The 22162-nt window shown below is 39.4% G+C and overlaps 1 protein-coding gene across 1 annotated transcript; it reads right to left on the bottom strand.

The window, feature by feature from the left end:
- Positions 1 to 10539: 10539 nt before the first annotated feature.
- On the bottom strand, positions 10540 to 15584 carry adrb2a (adrenoceptor beta 2, surface a). Its single transcript, XM_030739383.1, has 2 exons — positions 15447 to 15584; positions 10540 to 15150 (listed from the first exon to the last, which is right to left on the bottom strand). The coding sequence occupies exon 2, from the start codon at positions 15148 to 15150 to the stop codon at positions 13909 to 13911; it is 1242 nt and encodes a 413-aa protein (XP_030595243.1). The 5' UTR covers positions 15447 to 15584; the 3' UTR covers positions 10540 to 13908.
- Between the last annotated feature and the right edge of the window lie 6578 nt (positions 15585 to 22162).

Genomic DNA, 22162 nt, shown 5'->3' with positions numbered 1-22162 from the left:
GATCCCTGGGACCTCTGCAGGAGGAGGAGAAGGAGGAGGAGGGTGTAAAGTTTTTCAATTGCATCTGAAGTCTTTGTGTTTCCCTGATGAGTATCAGGATGTAGAGTCTTAGATGCAACTTCATTCCTTTTTTCTGTTGACAGCAAACAATTTTATAATAATTTTATTGTTCTCTAAGAATTAGCCTATTATATGATCCTAAAACAGGACACCTACGCTATACTTGCAGACCTCATATGAAGTTTGTAGATAGACTAAACCTTTGTTTGAATTCTGTTTTTATATTTCATTTTTTACTCTCAAACCCTTAAACAGCATGGAGTCTGCAGCTGAGGTTACGTTCTGAATTTTGGTTTAAAATAGTCTGGAAATGCCACATTTTCACTAAGTCTTTTATTTACAACATATTTTAAGTGCATTACATGTACGTGCTGGAGGAGTATGTTTTATGTGTGCACATTGTAAAGCCATACCTTACTAAAACCACTGATTGAACCACAAACTGAGTTGCCTTGTCATAGGAATCTGTGTGTGTATTAATTTTGTGATTTAGAAAATGTTTTTAATGCTTGGTTCTAATCTGCTGCTTTTACACTGCTGGAATATCTGCTACTAGAACACAGGTGTATATACAGAATACCTGTTCAATCAATCATACTCATTTCAATTTGATCTGCTGAAAAACTAAAGCAATTTCCATGCCTCCTTTATTAATGGTAACTTGGGGACAATAAGCTTTAATGTTTAAATGTATCCAGTTCAAAGTTTCAGAGCTCCAATGTGCAGCCGTCGCCTTGGAAATAAATGGCAGCACTCAGAGCGCACTCAGCCATAAAATAATGAACTTGAATTAAAATGTAGTTAACTTAGTGAGTTTATAATCAGCTTTCTGTAACTGCTTATCCTGATCACCTGTATTAGGGTGACTCCAGGTAACAAAAAGATACCCTGGGTGTGCTGATGTCGCTTCATAGTACAGGGCCCCGCTGGTCAACAGTGTTGAAGAGTGTGTCCTCCTTCTCTTCTTTTAAATTTTCAATTATCAGCTGTTATAAACGCCAGTACTGACAGACTGGCAAATAATATCGGCCAGTAACAATGGCCTGCCAATAAATCGTTGGACTCTATTTTATAGTTAAGGTAAAAACCCCTACAATATCGGAGAGAGAAACCCAGCCCTTTAACAGGAGTCTTTGTGATGGAAAAGGGAAGAAAGAAAAAAACGATTACAATCGGTAACATTTGCAGCAGGTGACTTTGCTGTGCAGTTTAGGACATGCGCACACTCTTGCTAACTTTTCCACCCTGCCATGTCATTCTCCACACCACCTCTCACCTCTCCTTGAGGATGATAACTCTTCTTGCCTGGCTACCTTCCCCTTCACTGTTGTAACAGATGAGTGCATTTATTTCACCCACCTCTGGCATCACGCACATAGACACACACACACGCACGCATAGGGCTATCATTTTTCAGTTTGTCCCATTATATACAGTGTGTGCTCTCTATAATATTAAGCAAAGTTATTGTCTCAGGTTGACTGCTCATCCTCATATGAGCTTGCACCAGAATGAATTGCCCCTGCTATCTGTACCCTCAATAAGGTCGAGGTGAATAACTAGAGGCTTGTGATGAAAGTTTGGCCGGCAGGATTTACTCTGGTTTCACTCCCTGCCCCTACAGACTTTTATTAATAGAAGTTCATGTTGACAGGAACTGTCTCTTCTTACTGGACACTATCCAGATATGAAGTGGAAAATGCCTGGGTAAGCAGGTTTTTCAAGATCGTTGCATTTGAACCGCTGTGAACATTACTTTCTTCAGATCTCAAGTATATGACGTACGACACTCAATTTTAGACCGCTTTCTTTAATACATTAACATGGCATTTATTGTACGTTACATTTTATTCTGCATTCAATCTAAATCTGCATCCGCTATGTTAAAAAATATTCAAAAATATAAGACTTTTTTAAGAGTCAGAGTTGGTCAGTTAGTCACAGCATAACGATGCATAAATGATGCATCGTTATGCTGTGACTAACTTCAGGGAAAAGTACGTAGCACAGGATGGCGTGTGCGTCCATTTACTTGATAAAGTAACAGCTGCTGACATGTGCCTCACAGAATGTACTGCCCATGCTGCACTATTTACTACTGGCCCAAGATATGTTTTAAAAACAATTCATAGCTTCCATTTCACATCCTGCATTCTCTCACTTGTGGCGTACTACTAAATACTTCTTCGCCACTGGACACTAACCATGAGCCCATAGGGCCAAATACATAAACACAAAGACATGTAGAAACATTTATTAGCCAGCTCTGCTCACCAGCATCACACCATATCCATAGCTGCAGCACCATATTAGGCTTAAAACTGACAAGCATCTTTGCCTCACATGTTAGGGAATGCTTAAAGGAATACTGTGGTGTCAGACAGATAAAGAGCAATCGCACAGTCTAGTAGTGAGGGGGGGCTGGCAAGACTGTGATTGGTCAAGACTGAGACTTTCCACTCTCTTCAGAACAAAATGTAATGTGGCATTTCCTTTTCCTACTTATGTTTTTGCTTCTTTTGTATGATTTAAAAGCTGTGAATTTTCCAAAGATGTTCTTTGTGACACACAAAACGAGCACGTTTACATGAATTTGACAGTGACAGCCTGATTTTGTTCAGACAGTTACACAACAGAGTTGCAAAGACACGCTGTAAATGTAAGCTTTCACTTTTACCAGTTGTGCTGATGACTGTCAGTTCACAGTACACCACTACATCCCCACCACTTACCTCAAGGACTATTCTGCAGCACAGCCAGCAAAGCCAATAAAAGGGACACTTTAAAGTCAGCAACAAACAGTTGCTTACAGAATATGACACACTGGAGCTTGCTCAGAGTCAAATTGATTGCTTGGAAACAAGGAACAGATAATTGAGCCATGAGGGAAGAGAGAAAGAAACAGAGAAAGAAAAAGATGGAACCCAGGCACATTTTAAGTCCTAATATTTCACTGCATCCCTTTTGGCCTGTAAGTAAAGTGAAATTTTATTTATATGGTGCCTCTCAAGACAAACATCACAAAGTGCTTCACAGCATAACAGTAGAACATAAAATTATTATTATTAGTTTTAAACAAGGTGAGTTTTTAGCTGTTTTTTCAAAGACAACACCGAATCCACGGCTCTCGAGCTCAGAGGGAGAGAACTCCAGATTCATTGAGCCACTGTTGCAAGACCTCTGTCTCCTTTAGGCCTTGAACACATCACTTCAGGGACCTGATGGGGAAATAGAAGTTCACAGATGTAAGCTGATGCTTGTCCATAAAGAGCTCTAAAAGTCAGAACCAGAATCTTATACTGTACTCTGAATTTAATGAGGAGCCAGTGTAGGGGGATCAGCAACGGTGTGACATGAGAGTACTTGGCAGACTTAGCCAGAAGTCATTCCAACATTCCAAGAAGTTTATTGCTTAGACAAGTGAACAATGAGTTACAGTAATCCAAGCACGATCTTGACTTTGGTGGCGCTGTCACTTGGTGTTGGCTCTCACTGCGGTATCGTATCACTTCCTGTTCCGGAGTACACCAGTGTTTTGCTGCGTCTGTTAGCTGTTTAATCTGTGTAGCTTAATTAATCTAGATAACGACATATTTCAGTGTAATCTTCACGTGCTTTATCCAAAGCACACTCTCTGCTGAATCACCTGTAAATTATATCCACATTATTCACTTGGTGTGTTTTTAGGAATTGATAGCTTAGCATAGCTTTTAGCATAACTCTTAGCCGACTCACTGCGCATTCCTGCTCTGTGTGTCAAATGTTTAGGTACTCCTCGGCCTCCTTTAGCTGTAACAAATACTTGTAACTTGTAGCTTTGGAGGCCAGGCTGAGTGAATTGGAGACCCAGCTCGGCACCCTGGAAAATCCTGTAGCTAGCCAGGCCCCTGTAATCCTGTGGACCAAGGTAGCTTAGCCGCCGTTAGCTCTCTCCAAGCAGCTGGGAAAGCAGGCCGGCTGGGTGACTGAGGAGGAAGCGTAGTCCTGAACTGAACCTGCTGGCTAAAGCTAAACGTAGATTTGGTAAGATAATTCACGTCGGCAGTAATGACAGCCGGTTATGCCAATCAGAGGTCACTAAAGTTAATACTGAATTGGTGTATAACTTTGCAAAAACAATGTCGGACTTTGTAGTTTTCTTTGGGCTTCTCCCCAATTGGACTAGGAGGGACATATTTTTTGCTGTATGATCTACCTGAATTGCTGTCTGTCTGAGTGGTGTCCAAAAACCGATATGGGCTTTATAGATAATTGGGAAAGTTTCTGGGGAAAATCTGGTCTTGTTAGGAGAGACAGCATCCATCCCATTTTTGATGGAAGAGCTCTCCTTTCTAGAAATCTGGCTGAATTTATTAACCCCCCCCCCAAAAAAACGTGACTACCCAGGGTTGACCTCAGGAAGCAGAGCTGCAGTCTAACACGCCTCTCTGCAGCTTCTGTCCTCCTGCCACCCCCCAAAACCCCATAGAGACGGTGCCTGCTCCCAGACCACCAAAAAACAACTTACGCATAAAAATTCAAAAAGAAAGAACAATATAGCATCCCCAACTGCACCAAAGAGCAAAATAAGTAAATGTTGATTATTAAACATTAGGTCTCTCTCTTCCCTATTAGTAAATGATTTAATAATTGATCAACATATTGTTGCCTTACAGAAACCTGGTTACAATTACTTTAATGGATTGCGCAGCAGAAGTCTTTCTGAAAGTACTGTAACTAAGTTTAAGGATATAATTCCTCCATTATTATGCTCTTCAGTGCCATGTGCCAACACAGTGCAGAGTAGCTACCTAACCTCTGCTCCCAGAGAGGTAGATTAGCTTTTACATCTTTACTGCGTACAACTCTGGATACTGTGGCTCCTCTGAAAAGGAAAGCCTCAAATCAGAAAGAAAATTATTACAATTTTCATTTGAAAAAACTGGGACAGCAGGGGGAGCAAGAGAAACAATATCACTAATGGTGTCAAATAACACCTTTGGATTAACTCTGCTCTTTGTAACCAGGTTTGAAAAATCGGCAGCCCTGTGTTAATGTGCCAGCCACTGTCAGCAACATGAAAAACATTAATCAAACTTGAAACAAGAGCATGACACTTGAAATTAAGTAGTACAACAATCTGTTTACTTTAAAAATTTAAGTATTTTTTTATGTGGCCACCCATTCCCAGTGTTAAAAAAACAATCTTGACCCTCTGTAAACCATAGACAGAATGCATTTTTCATCAGAGAAAAGCACAAGCAGATGTATGCAGTTTGTAGCCAAGTCTGTTCAAAGGAGCTGCTCATACATATTATTCACAAGTGCAGTGTTGATGTAGTCCTCCGTTGGTCTCTGAGAGACGGATCTCAGGAGCCTCTTTATTGTCATTAGCAACTTATATAAAATAAAACTGAACAAGTAAAAGAAAAATTAGAAATAAAGTAGCCAGCACAAAAAGTGGAGTTTTTTTTTGTGTGATTGCTTATTGATTGAATACAACTAAACAAAAACCTACAGTGACAAAATGAGGAAAGTAAAGTGGACGAAGGAGGAATCTTTTAATATCTGCTCACAACAAGGCACTCATTGGAGCTCTCTAAAAGTTATAACATACACTGAGGAAATGTATTAGTATGCATCATTGTTCATTCATACTCTGTGGTGCGACTGTTCACATTTATGGTAGATGTGTCTATAAGAGCAGTTGAGGAATTATTTGTTACCAGATTAACCCTCATCCTCAACATGCTCTTTTTTTTGGCATTTAAATCAATAATACAACCTCTGTCCCACTGACACCTTAAAAAAAAAAGATTTATGGTAAAAGTTGTATGAATGGGGCTTAAGATTCCCTTTAACACAAGACAGCTGAGATAGGCTCCACACCCCCCACAGAGACCCTGAATTAGATAAGCAGAAGAAAATGGATGGATTTGTGATTTATTGGTATATATCAGCCCAAATTAGCTGCGTTGCTCACACAATTTCTAAACAATGAAAATTGTTAGTAACTACACAAACACATGATATACTGCAAATACTGTGCATAATTAATCGTCCATTTGTATCAATAATTTTTTTTATTGGCAAGTTTTTAGATGGAAATTTTTTGCCAACAAAGATAACAATATTTAAATATCAGTGATTATAGATGTCATGATAGAACACTAGAAGCACAATACTGGTTGTACGCTGTGTATGCGGATGATTTAGTGATTTTGTCTCTTTACACAGCTGGCTTGCAGCAGCTGCTCAGGGTTTGCTCAAATTATGGTTTGCAGTATGCAAATGTGTAATCATCAGGAGTGATCTCTCAAATGATGATGTTGTTGATGTGTAGTGCCGCGCCAGTGTTGTAGACACACAACTAAATATGCTAGGCTGTAAATTCTATATGCATGCAGATTATGTTAAAATAGCCCTTTTTAGAGCCCATTTTACTCCACTATATACAGCACATTTGTGGTGCTCTTGCACTAAAGCAAACATTAAAAGGCTTCAGGCAACATATAATGTTCCATACAGGATCTTTCTCAAGCTTCCAAGATGGACGAGCTAAACGACTGTGACTAGTAATGTTCCTAGCTTCCACGCCGAGAAATTTTATGCATTAGTTTATGTGTCAATTAAGTGATTCTGAAAATGTGGTCATAATGACCTTAACTGTACCTACGTTCAGTAACAAAACTTTGGAATGATTCCTTATCTGATCAGTGATTAATGCATTTTAGCGGTGTGGTCCTCGTGTTGTTTTTATTCATTTTCTTTTCTTTCTTTTTTAATATTGAGATGACTATAATGTCAGAAATAAAGTTTCTTAGGGTCAACATCCATATCCACAATATTGATACAATACCCTGCATACATTAAACTCAACAAGACAATATTTTTTTACTTTATTAAAAACACAACACCTACAGATCTGACTTTTTAAAAGAAAAATAAATGCTTGAGAGCTGCATGGAGTTCAGAATCTGTCTATGGGGCTGATTACTGCTAATAACATCCACTGAATGGATTGATAACATCCGAAGCAGGTGACCTGTGTGGCAACTCAGCTGTAGAAATATAGCTTGGGATTTGTGACCTCCATGTGTTGGTAATAAGTGATTGGATAATTGCTGATGTCACAGCTGTTGTGCCACATGCATAAATCTTTGAAACACTGTTCCTTTGGAGGCGCCCCTCAGGATCTATGAAGCTGCAGGTATTTAATAAACTCAAACAGCTAGAAGGAACAAACAGCATTTTGTCAAAACATGGATTAGGCTATATTCACCGATGAGTCTGACTAAAACACTCTTACTGTGTGCATCTGGCAAATCGAGATCTCATGAGCTGCATTTTGAATTCTCCACTGATTATGGAAAAGTATCGGTGCTGAAAAGCGGAAAAGGCCTGATGTTAAAAAAAAATAAATAAATAAAAAATCTGTTTTAACATCTTTGTTTCTGGCTGTGATCCTTCCTTTATTTGGGGTGAGATTTGTTCGGGCAGAGTGAGAGCGTGAGAATGAAGTTAAAAGTGCGTGTCACACACCAGAAGTTGGAGAGTTGGCAACCCTGCCGACAGAAGTTTACAAAAGTCCACAGGGATAACATTTCACTGAGCACTCATCTGCTGCCAAGTTTTTCCTGGACTGGCCTTTTTCCTTCTTTCCTTTTTTTCTATTATCACACCTTAAGCATGCAATCAGCTGTGACCTTATTGTCCAGTAGTTCCTCACGGGACTCTGACTACACTCTCATACCCAAGATGCAATATTGATGGTGATCTTGTTAATCTTGCAAGAACTGAACTGGCTTGCAATGTAAAATAGATGAAAAAAATACCTCATATATTTTGAAAATTAAATAATCCATAGAGGAACAGTCAAAATCAGTAGAAAGCCTATGAAAGAGACTGATGGTCAATTTTGCAAAATACTTACTGGGGTTAGGTTAATTGGCTAATCTAAATTGCCCATAGGTGTGAATGAGAGCATGAATGTGAGTGTGAAAGGTCGTCTGTCCCTCTGTGTTAGCCCTGCAACAGGCTGGCGACCTGTTCAGGGTGTACCCTGCCTCTCGCCCTATGACAGCTGGGATAGGCTCCAGCCCCCCCGCGACCCTTAACAGGATGTGCGGAAGCGAATGGATGGATGGATGGATGGATGGACCCAGAGGGAGTTATTTTTGCTAAAAGGGGGGCGTTACTAGCTTTGGGTTCCAAGGGTGTAAATACTTTTTCAGACAAGAAAATTAAACACATTGATAATTTGTTGAAGAAATCGTTTAAAGAGCGGATGACATGTTAAATAACGTGAGATCAAAACAAAAAATAATTTAGAACAGTTGTATTTAAAAAAAAATGTGCAGGATAAGCGTGCTTAATTTTTGGCAAAGGCAGAAGCACCAAACCAAATATTTTTGAAGAGATGTGTTTTATTGCATTTACTTTGGCCTTTAAACAGAGTGAAACACATCTTTCAAGGTCACATTTGCTTTTTTAACCTCAGGTCAGGTGACTCTAGTTTTTCAGAGGGGGGGTAAACTTTAATTTGAGATGTTCCTATGAGTCCACAAACATCCACATGCTCTCAGATACACACAGGCAAACACACACATACACATGCTAGCAAGTCTCACGGGAGTAAGGGAACTGCAGACATAGCGGTGCCTCGGTCACTGTAGTCAGCAGGGTGCCAGGGGACATATCGATCTATCAGAGACAATGTTTTCACATGCTCACACCCTGCATGCAGTGTATCCCCGACACGATTAACATATCTGTGAAAATAGCCTTCCTGTCCCAGAACAGACCCCTTTCCAGAGTTTTCCCTCTATGGTCCTTTTTTTTTTCTGTGACTCAGACAACATGATAGGTCTTTATGGGAAAATTGCGTTTTTATCTTGTTCTTAAGGATCAAAGCCCGTAAACCCTGATTGTAGATATTAACATGGAAGGACTCATTTGAGGGACTTGGCACATAAGTTGACAGCACTGGGACACAAAATTAAACCTCACAGACTTGTATCTGTATACGCCCCAGTGAATTAATTTCAGTAGACGTCTATAACTCTGGTCATCTGGCACGTGGTGCCGCAAGGAAAATGTTGAACTCCGAAAGATTTGCAGATACACGTGGAAAAGTGCAGCCGCTTCAGCAGGTACTGAAACTCTCATGTAAAATTCAACTGCACAAGGGAGTCGTGATTAAATGTGGTAGGTACGGTTTATACAGAGCTGGGGCATTTCAGTGTTTACAATATTTCATAGGTCATAGCATTCCCTCTTTCATCTGTTCCAACTCCTGTCCCCCATAGTCAATTGTTTATACTATTTCCAGTCATATGACCCAGTTTAAACAGTGTCGGATTTTGAAATCCATCAAAATTCATATTAGAAAAGATGGGCCCCTGAGACAAAAGCAGTACTCTAAGTAACAGCTAAAATTACAACTTTTGCTAGATCAGCTGCAGCTAGATAGCAAGCTAACCTAATTCAGCACAAAGTTGGGACTCTTATATTTATTTATTTTAAGAAAGTGTGATTCTGTAATATTACCCATACTGGAGCCGAACCACTGAAGTTAGCCCACATTCTGATGTGGCATTTGTCCAAGACCCTCCACATAGCTGAAAAAGTCACAGTGTAGGTGTTCTGTCTGGAAGGATAATGTAGCCTGTAGCCCTGAAAATTAATTTTCCTTAAAATTTGCAGCAGCTTTCATCAAATCCATTCATGAGTCCCACTGATCTAAATTTTTTTTCACTGCTCTTTCATAGAAACTATAGTGAGAGCATATGAAAGAAATATTTAAGGATATTACTGAAGGTGGTTTATTTTTCAGTTTCATATGTCAACCCCCCCCCCCCCCCCCCCCCCCCAAAAAAAAGCATGCGTACTTTATTTAAAGTACTAAATCCTTGTCTACTCATTATGAAAGGTGTGATCCTATTTCCAGAACAAAATGCTTTTCTATCAAATACCATTCCTTACCATGATGACTGATTTTAAGGCTTTTAATCTTCATTCTGCAAATGAACATATTTTATGCTTGAAAGAAACATGAAAAATGCTCTCCACTCCAGCTTAGTGCCAAAATATCAAGACATTTTTATGGCTCTATATATTTTTTTTCTATCCTCCTCCCTTGGATTTCTGGAATATAACTAGGTGCTCTGTATAATGTATGATTACTCGGAGCACTAGGGAGACGTGTAGTTTAAAAAGGACAGTGGAAAGATTTGAATTGTATCCCGATGTCCTTCCTGTCCATCATTCCAGATCACATGTTGATAGTTTTCCCACACTGAAATAGACTTAACTGCTGTTCATGCCTAATGCATTCAGAAGTCTCATACCTTATCCTTCACGTGTGCATTTAAATGTTTGAAGGTAATGTAAATAAGGACATTACATGCAACATGTAATAATTTATTTCAATACAAATGCTACATCACATATACATATTTTTGTAATAAATATCACAAGACACCACATATTGTAACAGCCTCTGATACCTTAACAAACAGTGACAAAAACTTGTGCGAAATTAGCTTGCAAACATTTAGTAAACATTTAGCTGAGTGACAACTTTTTCACTCCGGCCATGAAAAAAAAAAAAAAAAGTAGTTCACATACTTTTTATATGACGGCTTAAGCAATATTTAATGTTCATAGAAAATTCACATTAACACGTCAATTTCTCTGAGTAGTTCACACTGAACAGCATCTATGCTGAGATGCTGCAGTGATCCTTTCTCATAAGTCTTTATTTTGAGCTGTAGACAGGAAGAACTACTTCCACAAAAATATTATGGTACAACTGAATAGGCAAAATAGTTTATAGTTCATGAACTCCAATGTGTATTTGGTTATTCAAAATTTCTACAAATATTTCCTGAAAGTAAATGAAAGCCTGATACAGTTCTACTTTTAGACTGGTGAATAGTTTAATTGAAATCGTGACTAGGTTGGTCTCATGGGCAGAAGTGACTTTTATTCAGTAGAAACAACTGTGGACTGGTTAGAAAAGCATTGGTCATAACCCACCAAAACTTATATTATTTGTGGCAGTCCAAGACACTGATTGTATTCATTTGCCCTCAAAAAATATGTGTAAAATGTGCATGCCACTTTGTAATATACCCTCTAAGACGTCTCTGTAACCCTGAATCTGTTTTAAAAACATATATCTTTTTGTGTGTAACCACACTAAAACGGATAATCTGCTGCGAGACATTGGTGGGAGAACTCAATGTGGACTGCATGCATCCGTAGGCAAGGTATGGGATTGGAAAAAATCAGCTGTGCTTGGAATGTTATACTGTCAGCTACTTGTTCAAGAGTCATTGCACATAACGGTGCGGTGTCCTCCAGCAAGGCAGGAGGTGAAGCCATGCATTACATCCCTTATTATACAGGTTTATTGATGAAACAGTAACCATGAGTAACTCTGAGACAGCTGAGGTGCAAGGAGAGGCCACTGCCAGGAGAGAGCACTGTCGATATATAGTTCACAATCTACAGCACTTGGGCTAAAACTGATCACTTTTAAAGGAAATGGCACAGAAAACCACAAACACCTCACCACAATTGTGAAGCTGACATGCAAAAGATCACGTGCAGTGTTTCTAAAATTACTTGTGTTTAAGCTGCGGACCTTTAAAACCAGCAGAGACTCAAATTTTGGCGACTTAATAAATGCAACATATGAAATGGTCTAAAATCTTTGTGTTGTGCTTTGTGCAGGCTGTACAGCGGAAAGGTTGGCAAAATGCTGACAAACATTTCTTATGACACTCAACCCTTGCATTTACTTTGCTGTAAATCTGTTAAAAAGAAAAACAGAGAATGAGCTTAACGTACTAAAAAGCTTGTTTTTTCACATGGCAAACGGTGACGTACGAGGATACCATATTTACGTCTATCCTCAAGGTCTGCAACAGCAGCACTGATCAGACACAGCAATACAGTACATCGAGATTCCTCTGAGAGAACAGAGTTCACAGTTTTTATGGCATCAGCAGACCTGCAGGGGCAATGTTACATGCACTTTAACACAGGTCACCAACACCGATTTAGACTTGTAGAGGATCCCCGGTCCCCCTTCTGCCTTTGCTTGCCACATTTAGTATGCTGATCAGGACATACTAAAGACTGCCAAACCAACTGGGGAAAGGGGTTCCTTCTGTAGGCACATGTCCATTACTTCTCTTAAGACTAGTGATCTTACACACCATTTAGTGTAAGTCCTAAAAATCTGCTCCCAAGAGTCTGTGATCTCATCTTAAATTGTCCCTTTGGAGTTCATTAGAACTTGCGTTGTTTAGTAGAGAACCTTTCAAAGAAGACAGACCCAAACTGACCTGAACAGCCAAGGCACTGTTCTGTGGACTCCTGAGTGTCGTATCCAAAGGTTTTCTGATTTTCAACAACGACAGAGGCACCTGTGAGACTGTGAGAGCAGTGCACTACTCAGGGCTGTTTCTCTTTAGTTTTCTTTTCTCATCTCTCGTTATTGGCCTGAATAGTCACCGCCGTATTTTGGGTGTGGAACTTTATTGTTGGGCTATTTTGACACACTGTTTATTATTATGTGTGGTTTGTACCCTTGTGTCATGACTAAGGAAATGTCTTGTACATGCTGAAACAGAGCAACCACAGATTTTAATAAACAAACAGGCCTTGTGCAACAAAGGGGGCAACTGTAACTATTGCATAGAAGGGAAAGGAAAGATTAATTGTTTTTCTTACACTTATGTAATGGCCATAATGTACCGAGTCACATGTATCACATGAGTCAGCCACTTAACAGAATGGTTCTGACTGTGCAATGGCAAACTGTAAAAACGTTCACTTTTCAATTTATGCCAATAACAGCCGCAAGTTTTAAAGGTCAATTGTCAGGATTAACCACATTATCTGCAATACTATCCACTTTGCACTGAAAGATATCTTTAGGACTGACAATGAAATCTGGCTTAGACAATGTATACATGCTTGCAAGTTTTGACCAGCCTCGGGCATTTCTCAGGTTTCACTCGTAACACATTGATTACTGTGAACCTTTATATCTCTGGTGTTATCTGCCTGCAATAGAAAATCAAATGCAAGAGAGTGTAAAACACTATAGTAGGGAACAGGGCCTCATAACATAGCTGAGCAGTGAGACATAGTGAGGGAGACAGGTTTTGCCACACCTGCTTTTGATCCTTTTTCACATTTGGGCAATCATAAAAAAAAAGAGCAAAGTAAAGGATGCCAGATTACAATGTAGGTTGATTTGGAATGTGTTTCTAGAAACAACGCATCAAAGAGGTATTAAGTTTAACCCTTCCGTACGCCTTATTCATTTTCTGATTACTTGCTCTTTGTGCCAAATTGGCATGTTCGGATGAAATTTACAACCTTCAACATTTTAGGCTAATAAAAATTGTGGGATCTTTCTTCAGCTCAGAGATGAACTATATGGACACAAATTCAGTTGAAGCCAGATAATTAGCAATTACACAATATACAGGCCATTTAGTAGAGTAAACAAACAGCTGAGATGCTGCCATAGCTTAACTCCTGTGGACAATGTGAAAGATAGTCAGGTAAAATGCAAATATTGAAAAGATATGATGAGGTAGATGTAAGGTCAAAATAATGCAACAAAATGAAACGTGAGATACGTACAGTATTGTGTCACTGTGTTTGAAGAGGAAAAGTGACACTTTCCACAGCTGAACAAAATTATAATAGTTTCTTTAAAGTCTCCAGAGACTCTGCCAGTCATTTCGACTGGCCTTACCTTCATCGGTCATTTGAAAAAAGTTTACAATAGCAATGTAAACATATCTGGATTTCCTTGTCGACAGAAGTCTCAATGCTTCAAGTTTATAGGACAGTCGTTATAGTCGTTACAGTTGTTAGGCCTTTGCTGCAATTCCCGTTAGGGTCCGCTGCTCTGTCCCGTGCTCCTTTCCCCAGAAACCCTTCAGTGGGGTCACTGTCTTCTGAGTTGCCTTTACTCCTCCCCTGCTGCTCACTCTGCCAGCTGTGCCTGCTGTAGATGTATCCATTCACAGGTCCAGGGTTGCTGAGGCGGTTCCTCTTCATGCACAAGATTTCCTTGAAAGCATACCAGAATTCAGGGCTCCGGCAGTAAATGAGTGGGTTGAAAGCAGAGTTTGCGTAACCTATCCAGTTAAGTACCATAAAGGTGATCGGGCTATTCACCTTCCATAAGGCCTCCACCACGTTTAGCACGAAGAAGGGCAGCCAGCACAGAGTGAAGGTCCCCATGATGATACCCAGAGTCTTCAGAGCTTTGTGTTCCCGAAGGCAAAACTTTGCCTTTTTAAGGCCACGCCCGTTGTTGGCGTCCAAAGATTTAATGTTGCTAATGTCACTGTTGTGAAAACGTCCAACACTTTTGTCAATCTTTTTAAGTTGGCGCCTCGCCTCCTGGAAAACTCGACTGTAGACAAATATCATGATGACCAAAGGGATGTAGAAGGAGATGATAGAGGAAGTGATGGCGTAGGCCTTGTTGGTGTAGAATTCGCAGCAGTCAGTTTGGTTCGTACAGTTTGTAGCTTCAACAGTATCTGCAGTCGACAACTTCATGTGGATGGGCAGGTAAGATATCAGTGCAGCAATCACCCACACCAGCACCACCACAATGCGGGCTTTGCACTTGGTCAACATTGACTGGTAGCGGAAGGGAGAAGTAATGGCCAAATAACGGTCAATGGCTATAACACACAGCGTCTCAATGCTTGCAGTCACACAGAGCACGTCAGTGGCGGTCCAGAAGTCACACCAGAAATTACCAAAGTACCAAGTTTTAGAGATAATTTTACAGGCACCGAAAGGAATCACAATCAGACCCATGACCAGGTCAGCACAGGCAAGCGATGTGATGAAACAGTTGGTAACATTTTGAAGACGCTGAAAGCGTGCAATTGCTGTTATGACCAGGATGTTGCCAAAGACAATAGCCAAAACTAATAAGGACAAGAACATGCCCAGCAGGATCATTACTGGGGCACTGAAACCTTCATCAGTCCTCGCTGGATTTGCGGATGAATTCATTGCAGTCATGTTGGGGTACTCTGAGGAGGTTGTGCTTCCCATCTGAAGAGACCACATGTGGACAAAACACACACACACACACACACACGCGCGCGCGCACACACACACACATAGAAGCAAATTTTACAAATCAATTTTAAAACTCTGCCTCATTGGAACAGAAGAAGAAAAACTCTTCACAGAAATTATACATGCATTTAAATTTAGCACTAACCAAAAGAAAGGAGACCAAAGCTTACAGCTCCAACACCACAAAACAAACTCACTATATATCCTGTTAAGTCTCAAGCAAGCTTTAAAACATGCTAAACAAGCCAGGCAAAAACAAAAGTACAAACCTCCACAGGTAGCAGTTGTGTTTCCGGGCTCCCATACAAGGCAAAATGTCACTGTTTGGATAGTTCCCGTAAAGCAGTGAGTATCACATGTCCCAACTACTGACTGCTTTACTTGAGCTACGTGTGTGTCTCACTCACTCAGTCTCTCAGCTGAGCAGTGTTTCTTCTAATGTGTCTCCCAGGCTATTTGTCAGAGCCCTTATAACATGCAGTGATGACATCATGGTCAGTGCTGAGCCAATCAGACAGCCAGCCTGTGGAGGGTGCTCAGAGCTCTCGAGAGTTTGAACACACTGTCCCTGCAATTGCTTTTGCAGGGCTGCATGAGGCAAAGGCTCAAGGAAGCAACAACTCTTAAGATTTAGCTTTTTTTTAAGTGTGTGAAATTAATTTTAGAAGGTGTGCATTCTGCTTAAAATTAAGTTCTGCTTGAAGTTAAACAACACAAAACTATTTGGAGGTATGGAGGTAATGGGTAAGAGCTGCTTTACAGATCTTACCTATTACTCATATTTCATATTGAAAACAGGTTTTTTTTGTTTGCTTTTTTTTTTTTTACATCTTTACAATGTCATTGTAATGTTTTAATGCTGTGCTATGAAATCTATTTTGATATATTTTACTTGTTTAATGTAACAATGTATATTACACACACAAATATTTCTAGTCTAAGTAGGGTGAAAAGCCTGCACTGCCAGTGCAGTCTGTTAGACAGGGACAAGCTGTCGCGCTATACTTTATCAAGATCCAAAAATGCTTTTAGGATTCAGGACAAATTTGCATTCGTGTATTGACAGAACATCTGAGCAACTCATTAAAACATAGCTACTCACTGGAGGGTTTGTTTTTGCATGTGTATCTGAAATACTATTCAAATTTTGACTCAAAATGAACTTTGTTATCTGTGCTTCAACCAAGAAAATACAGGCGACAGTGTCAGAGCTATAGCCATGCCTGTGGCAGATGAGAAAGGTGCAGAGCTGATTAACCACAGTGGAATGTTTTTTCTGTACATGCCTCGGTCGTGCTGGCAGTGAGTCAGCAGGATGTTTGACCACTTTTGTTACCAGTATGTATTGATATTTCTGTCGTTTTTTTTTCAGTTTGAGCATGAGAATTATTTTTTATTTTTACTTTTTATGAGCATCAAGTTTAGTTCTTATTTATTTAAATTACATTCATGGGTACAGAGCGCCTGAGAAACCCTAGAAGAAACTCAATTTGTTCCCACATTTCAGTTATTAGAGGCCACAAGATACAATTTGTTCCCATGTTTTTGTACATTTGTGATAAGCAGCTGGAAAGATATTCAAAAGTTATAATATGTCTTGATATGTTTAGGCAGCTGTGAGACAAGTGCACAGGGACCGTCTAGAAAGTTCAACATCAGTACTACAACAATACTCAGTAACTTCACTCTAACACTGTTCACTCATTAAGGCTCACCTGCTGGTTACACTACAACAAAAAGGGGGAAAAGGGGACTTTTTAAAAATATATATACAATAACTTCACTTCTATAGAATGTATTGTATATGTGTGAAACAGGTTACAACAGGTTAGTTAGTAAAAATGACAATTTCACCTAGATTTGGTTCTGCTGTGGGACCTCCCCTCCATTCTACATGCATACTTGGAAAGCCAAACATATGAGGAAACACACCTTCCTGCCCTTTCATGTACATACACGGAAAGCCTGAGGGAGGGAAAGTGGCAGTAAAAAAAAAAAAACACCAAGAAAATATTACTATATATTTAGGCTATATTTCAAGTAATATAAGTAACATAGCAAACAAGGTTAGAGTGTGCTAGCAGCTACAGTATAGCATATGTACAAAGGAACTAAGACAACACAACAAAAAAGAAAGTGGTGGTTATTTGGCCATGCAATGGGCACTGTGCCTTCAGCCTACATCGATTAGTCTCAACACTGAAAATGCCGACAGTTGACATAAATAACACTGATTGTTAAAATGCAATATTCTGCTACAACCTGGCCTTTATGTTAATTTGACGCGTGCAACTCACCCAAGTATTGTTGCAGACCAAAGATTGCCGCTACATTACAACATCACTTGCCCATATCAGTGACCAGCATGCTGACAGCGTGTCACGCCACACTGCAAAAACTGCTTAGAAACACCTAGAACTCGAGGAACCTCTCAGAGCCCTGGGCATTGACCTAGCTCAATTTTGGGCTTGCTGTTTAAACTTTGTGGCAGATAAGTGAAAGAACTAACAAAGACTCATTAAAAACGATATAAAGGTAGCATTTGTTTTCATAGATAGTGAGAAACAGCAATCTCCAGTGTATACTGTGATAGTACACGATAGCACACTTCAGTGATTCAGGCAATGACTGAATTTTGGGCAACATCCACAGTGCCGGCTGCTTAGGTGGAAATGCTCTGGCAAATGGTTTCTTCTGCTTCTGCTTCAGTTTGCTGGTGCTGCGAATCATGATAATGATGATCGACACAGAACACATTAGAGTAAATGAAGCGTGCAAATTGACAGCCTGGTGGTACTCGTGAGACTGAGAGGAAGTAGCAATGGCAGAAAAGGTAAAAAGCATAAATACCACACCACATATGAAGTTTTGTCAGTGGCATGCTCAAATATAATCAAAGGGAGACCAGTGATGAGTGAAGTGATTTTGGTGATGCTACTATGTAGGAATGAAATTATGTGTACTTGCTCCTGGCAAGTGGCGCACACTGTTAACCAGGCTCAGAAGACGGCACAGTTTGATGAAAATTAGGCTGCTTGTTGTCTCCATTACAGCAGTGGAAATGAGGCATAGCTCGTGCTTTTGTCAGAGTGTCATTTTTTGAGTTACAGGTCTGACATTTCAAATCCCAGGTCGAGGTAAGTGTGTCTCAGTTCTCTGTGGGTGCTTTCAACTGTGTACAGGTCAACACTAAGCTTACAAAGGGAAGTGATGATAGTTTCCAGAGCTCTAATCTTCAAAGAATGCAGACACCAAAGGCACTGTACTTCCTCTGTGCACTTCCCAGGGAGCTCTGACAAATGCCCATATGACTGATGATCCAAGAAAAAAATCCAAGCAGTCAATCCATATGCACAAATCCAATTTTCAGCATTTACACAGACGTCTTAGTGCTTATTTATACAAATGTGATTTTCTGTGTCCCACTTTTTAAACAAAAAACAGTTCAGAGACATGCTGCTGCTTTTAACCATGGTCTCTCCTAACTAATTTGAACTTTGTTGCTCAGAGCGAATGCCCTTCCATCTAACTTTCAGGCCCTCTGTTTTCTTACATACAGAATGTTGTCCACATGCGACTTTGCATGGCAGATTTCCATTAAAGTCAATACACATCCTCCTAGAATTCCTTTAAATGTTTTAATGGCCCTTTAACCTATTTTTTTTTTTTAGTAGTACTTCCATGTGTGCCTTAAAAAGAGGAAAAATATAAACATACATTGCTATTAAATCAAAAGTGCACTCCTTTGGCTTTCCTATTGCATATCCAGGTGAAAATAAAAACAGTGTCATGAAATAGTCCCAGCTCAATTTACTCATTTGATTTTGGTAACTCCCATGGCCTTATCTCTCACACAACATGCATGACAAACCCATCACGTTTAACCTCACTGCAGATAAGTCAGTATATTATCAGCACCTTGCAACAGTACGATTGTAGGTTATAATATACACCACAGACTTTAAATTCTTGGTGTGTGTGTGTGTGTGTGTGTGTGTGTGTGTGTGTGTGTGTGTGTGTGTGTGTGTGTGTGTGTGTGTGTGTGTGTGTGTGTGTGAGTTGTTTTGAGGAGCATCTGAACAGACTTTCTATTCATCTTTTAATTTAGAAAACAGATTTTTAAATAATATAAAGAAATCTTTATGTTGATTGGCTGGCCAGCTGCAGCTGTCTGTGAGTGTTGGTTTTAGGCCTTGAACTCATTTGTAATTCTAGGCCTACATGGATTACCTCCTCAGTGTACTACTGTTCAACTTCACAATGATTTAGCTTAAAGATGCAGTACAGTGGCCTACACTAATTGTAAATGTAATTTCTGTCCTGTATTCTGTTTTGGAAAGTGTATTCCAGTTTTGGATTAATCACAACTGGTTTCCTCGGTGTGTGACATCTGTTTTCCTGTATCCTGTCACTCCCAGCCAGAACCGGTTCATATTTGGATAACCTTTCAACTGTCTTGGATCCTGTCTACACTTGGATATTATGCATTGCTCAATTCAGTCAAAACACTGTCACATTAAATCTATCTTTTCTGCTCCCCGTCTCCTTTACGATTCCTACTCTTCTTCATAGAAAGTTGGGATGTTGACCTGATGGCCCAACAACTTAATCCCCCAACCCACACCACTATATTTTTTTCCTGTAACCTGTGCAGAAGAATACATGGAGCTATTATTAGGGAAATGATTCAGGAACACAGTAGGAAATGAGAGGACCTATATTCTCTTTGTTTTCTTAAATGTCAAGTGGATTTGTACAGTTCAAACTTCAAATAACCTAAATGAACCACTAAAGCTTACACAGTTACTGAAAGTTAGAAGATAAGATGCCACTGTTATGTGATTGCATTTATTTTATTTTACAGTAAACAACAACAAAAAGAAAATTACTAAAAATGGGGCAAAATTAGTGTTGGATAAATAATACAACATCGTAACAAAGCAAACCTCCAAAACAAACAAAAGGTGTTATAAGAGAAATACCTATATCTGGTCCCAAAATGTGACTGGGATATTAATATGAGTAAAGCTGGGTTTTATTTTTGTAGATAGTTAAGACAGCTCTCATTAATTATCATTATTATTTACAATTTTATACATACAGTACAGTTTTATCTGCTGATGAGATGTAGTGGAGTATGGGTAGAAAACTGTAGTTAAGGATGGTACGTGAGTAAATGTACTCTTCACTCAGCAGTCGTGTCTAATCTATTCAGTCTTTCTCTCATTCAAGGAATCACTGGTCAGTCAATCGTATCCTTAATCACTGAAACAAAGACTTGCCACCTGGGATTAATTGCAAGCACGGAACACTAATTGTTTCTCTGCTAAGACCCCGAGGGATCTGTGAACGAGTTTCACCCAACAACAAATGTACGTATGAGCAAGACCAAAACCTCAATGCTGTGTGCACAATTATAGCACCAGTTCTTGTTGGAAATGGAAAGTTTCCAGGTTTCCACGTGCAAAATTGACACGCACTCCAGGCTGTTTTGCATGTAAACAGAAAGTCGAGCCGCAACAGTTTTTTTTTTTTTTTTTTTAATATTTAAAGTGGGTCAAACCATATGTGGACTAAGCAGCTCGTGACTGTATGTACAAATAACTGCTCAGTTAGTTTTGGAATAATAAAGATTCAAAGGTGCTCGGGATGTACAAAAAGACAAGAAATGTTCTAATGGGTTCCAATCAATGCAACACATATTACTGTGTCACATTTCAGTGTGTGCACATAATTTTAAAATGTGCGAGGGTTGAATTTGTTTCCCCTGCACCTGCATTGCACCAACACAATTTAACACTTTCCAGCATGCCAGCTGAATTCTAATTCTAATATCTAAGGAAAGGTAAACTGGAGAGAGGAAGTCTTCCTTCGCTTGGCAGAGAAATTGACAGCCTCATGGGAGTCACTTTTTTGTCTGTCTCATTGATTGGAAGCGTACAAAGAGAAGGGCGAATTAGACTCTTGTTTGAGCAGGTTAAAGGTTGAATGCTGTGATGACCTAATGACCTATTGGTTTACTGAAACATGCTGCTGGAAAACAGGGCATCTGTGAAAGGGCTTTCAGCAGTAGTAGTATATATTTGGTAGTCAAGGCTGAGCTAAAATGTTACCTTTATCTAAAACTATGGGAAGAAAAGCAATATGCTGTTGTCTTCATCAGAGTTTATTTAGTGTGTCTTTGGTACCAGGGTGGACCTCTAGCTGGCACAGAGTGGGACTTTTAATCTTTGTTTAGAAAGCACCAAGGATTCTACCTTTAACTAATAAATACTTAATATTAATAAATATTTAAAAAATCAATTTTCAGCTCGTTCAGTCATTTTTTTTATAATCTGAGCTGATGCTGCCATTTAAGTCATGAAAGTAAATAGAAACATAAATAATTGAAAAACAACATTTTTCCCCAATTATTTTGGCAGATTGGGATTAGAGGTGTCTGACGCCCAATTGTGTGGCTTTCCAATAATATTAGCTGTCTATGTGAATCTTTTAATCCCTGTTTGTATTCCCACCTAAATATTTTAGTCCTTAAATACTTAAAGCTCGCTTTCATGTATTCTCACTTTCATACAGTGTGTTCTTTGCTCTTACTTATCGCTGTACGAAGTAATGGACTTCTCATTTCTACTCCACTTGGAATGTTTGAGTACAATTTGCCTTCATTTGCTTTACTAATTTAAGAACTTTTATATTTCCAAGACTGCACAAATTTGCAAACTGAGACTAGTGGGAATAGGGCTGACCCATGGAATCACAGTCCTTTTGTTCTCCCAATGTCTACAGTGATTAATGTGTGAATAAACAGGCTGGAGGCAGATTTCTTTCTCTTTGCCACTTAAGGAAGCAACTTTTCTGTACCACCTTCAAACTTCTCTCACAGTGATTAATTGGAGAGAACAGTCAACTTTTAACTCTTTCAATACCAAGTGAGAACGAGATGTGAGCTACCGAAATACCTCTGGCTTTGTTTCTCACTGTAAAT

The sequence above is a fragment of the Archocentrus centrarchus genome, chromosome 10 (assembly GCF_007364275.1).
Source record: "Archocentrus centrarchus isolate MPI-CPG fArcCen1 chromosome 10, fArcCen1, whole genome shotgun sequence".
Taxonomy (NCBI): domain Eukaryota; kingdom Metazoa; phylum Chordata; class Actinopteri; order Cichliformes; family Cichlidae; genus Archocentrus; species Archocentrus centrarchus.
Note: the sequence above shows the minus strand (reverse complement) of the source record. Positions and strands in the feature narration are given on the sequence as shown.

Excerpts from the sequence above, each read along its gene's own strand:
- adrb2a (XM_030739383.1), bottom strand. The coding sequence starts at position 15,150 with ATGGGAAGCACAACCTCCTCAGAGTACCCCAACATGACTGCAATGAAT.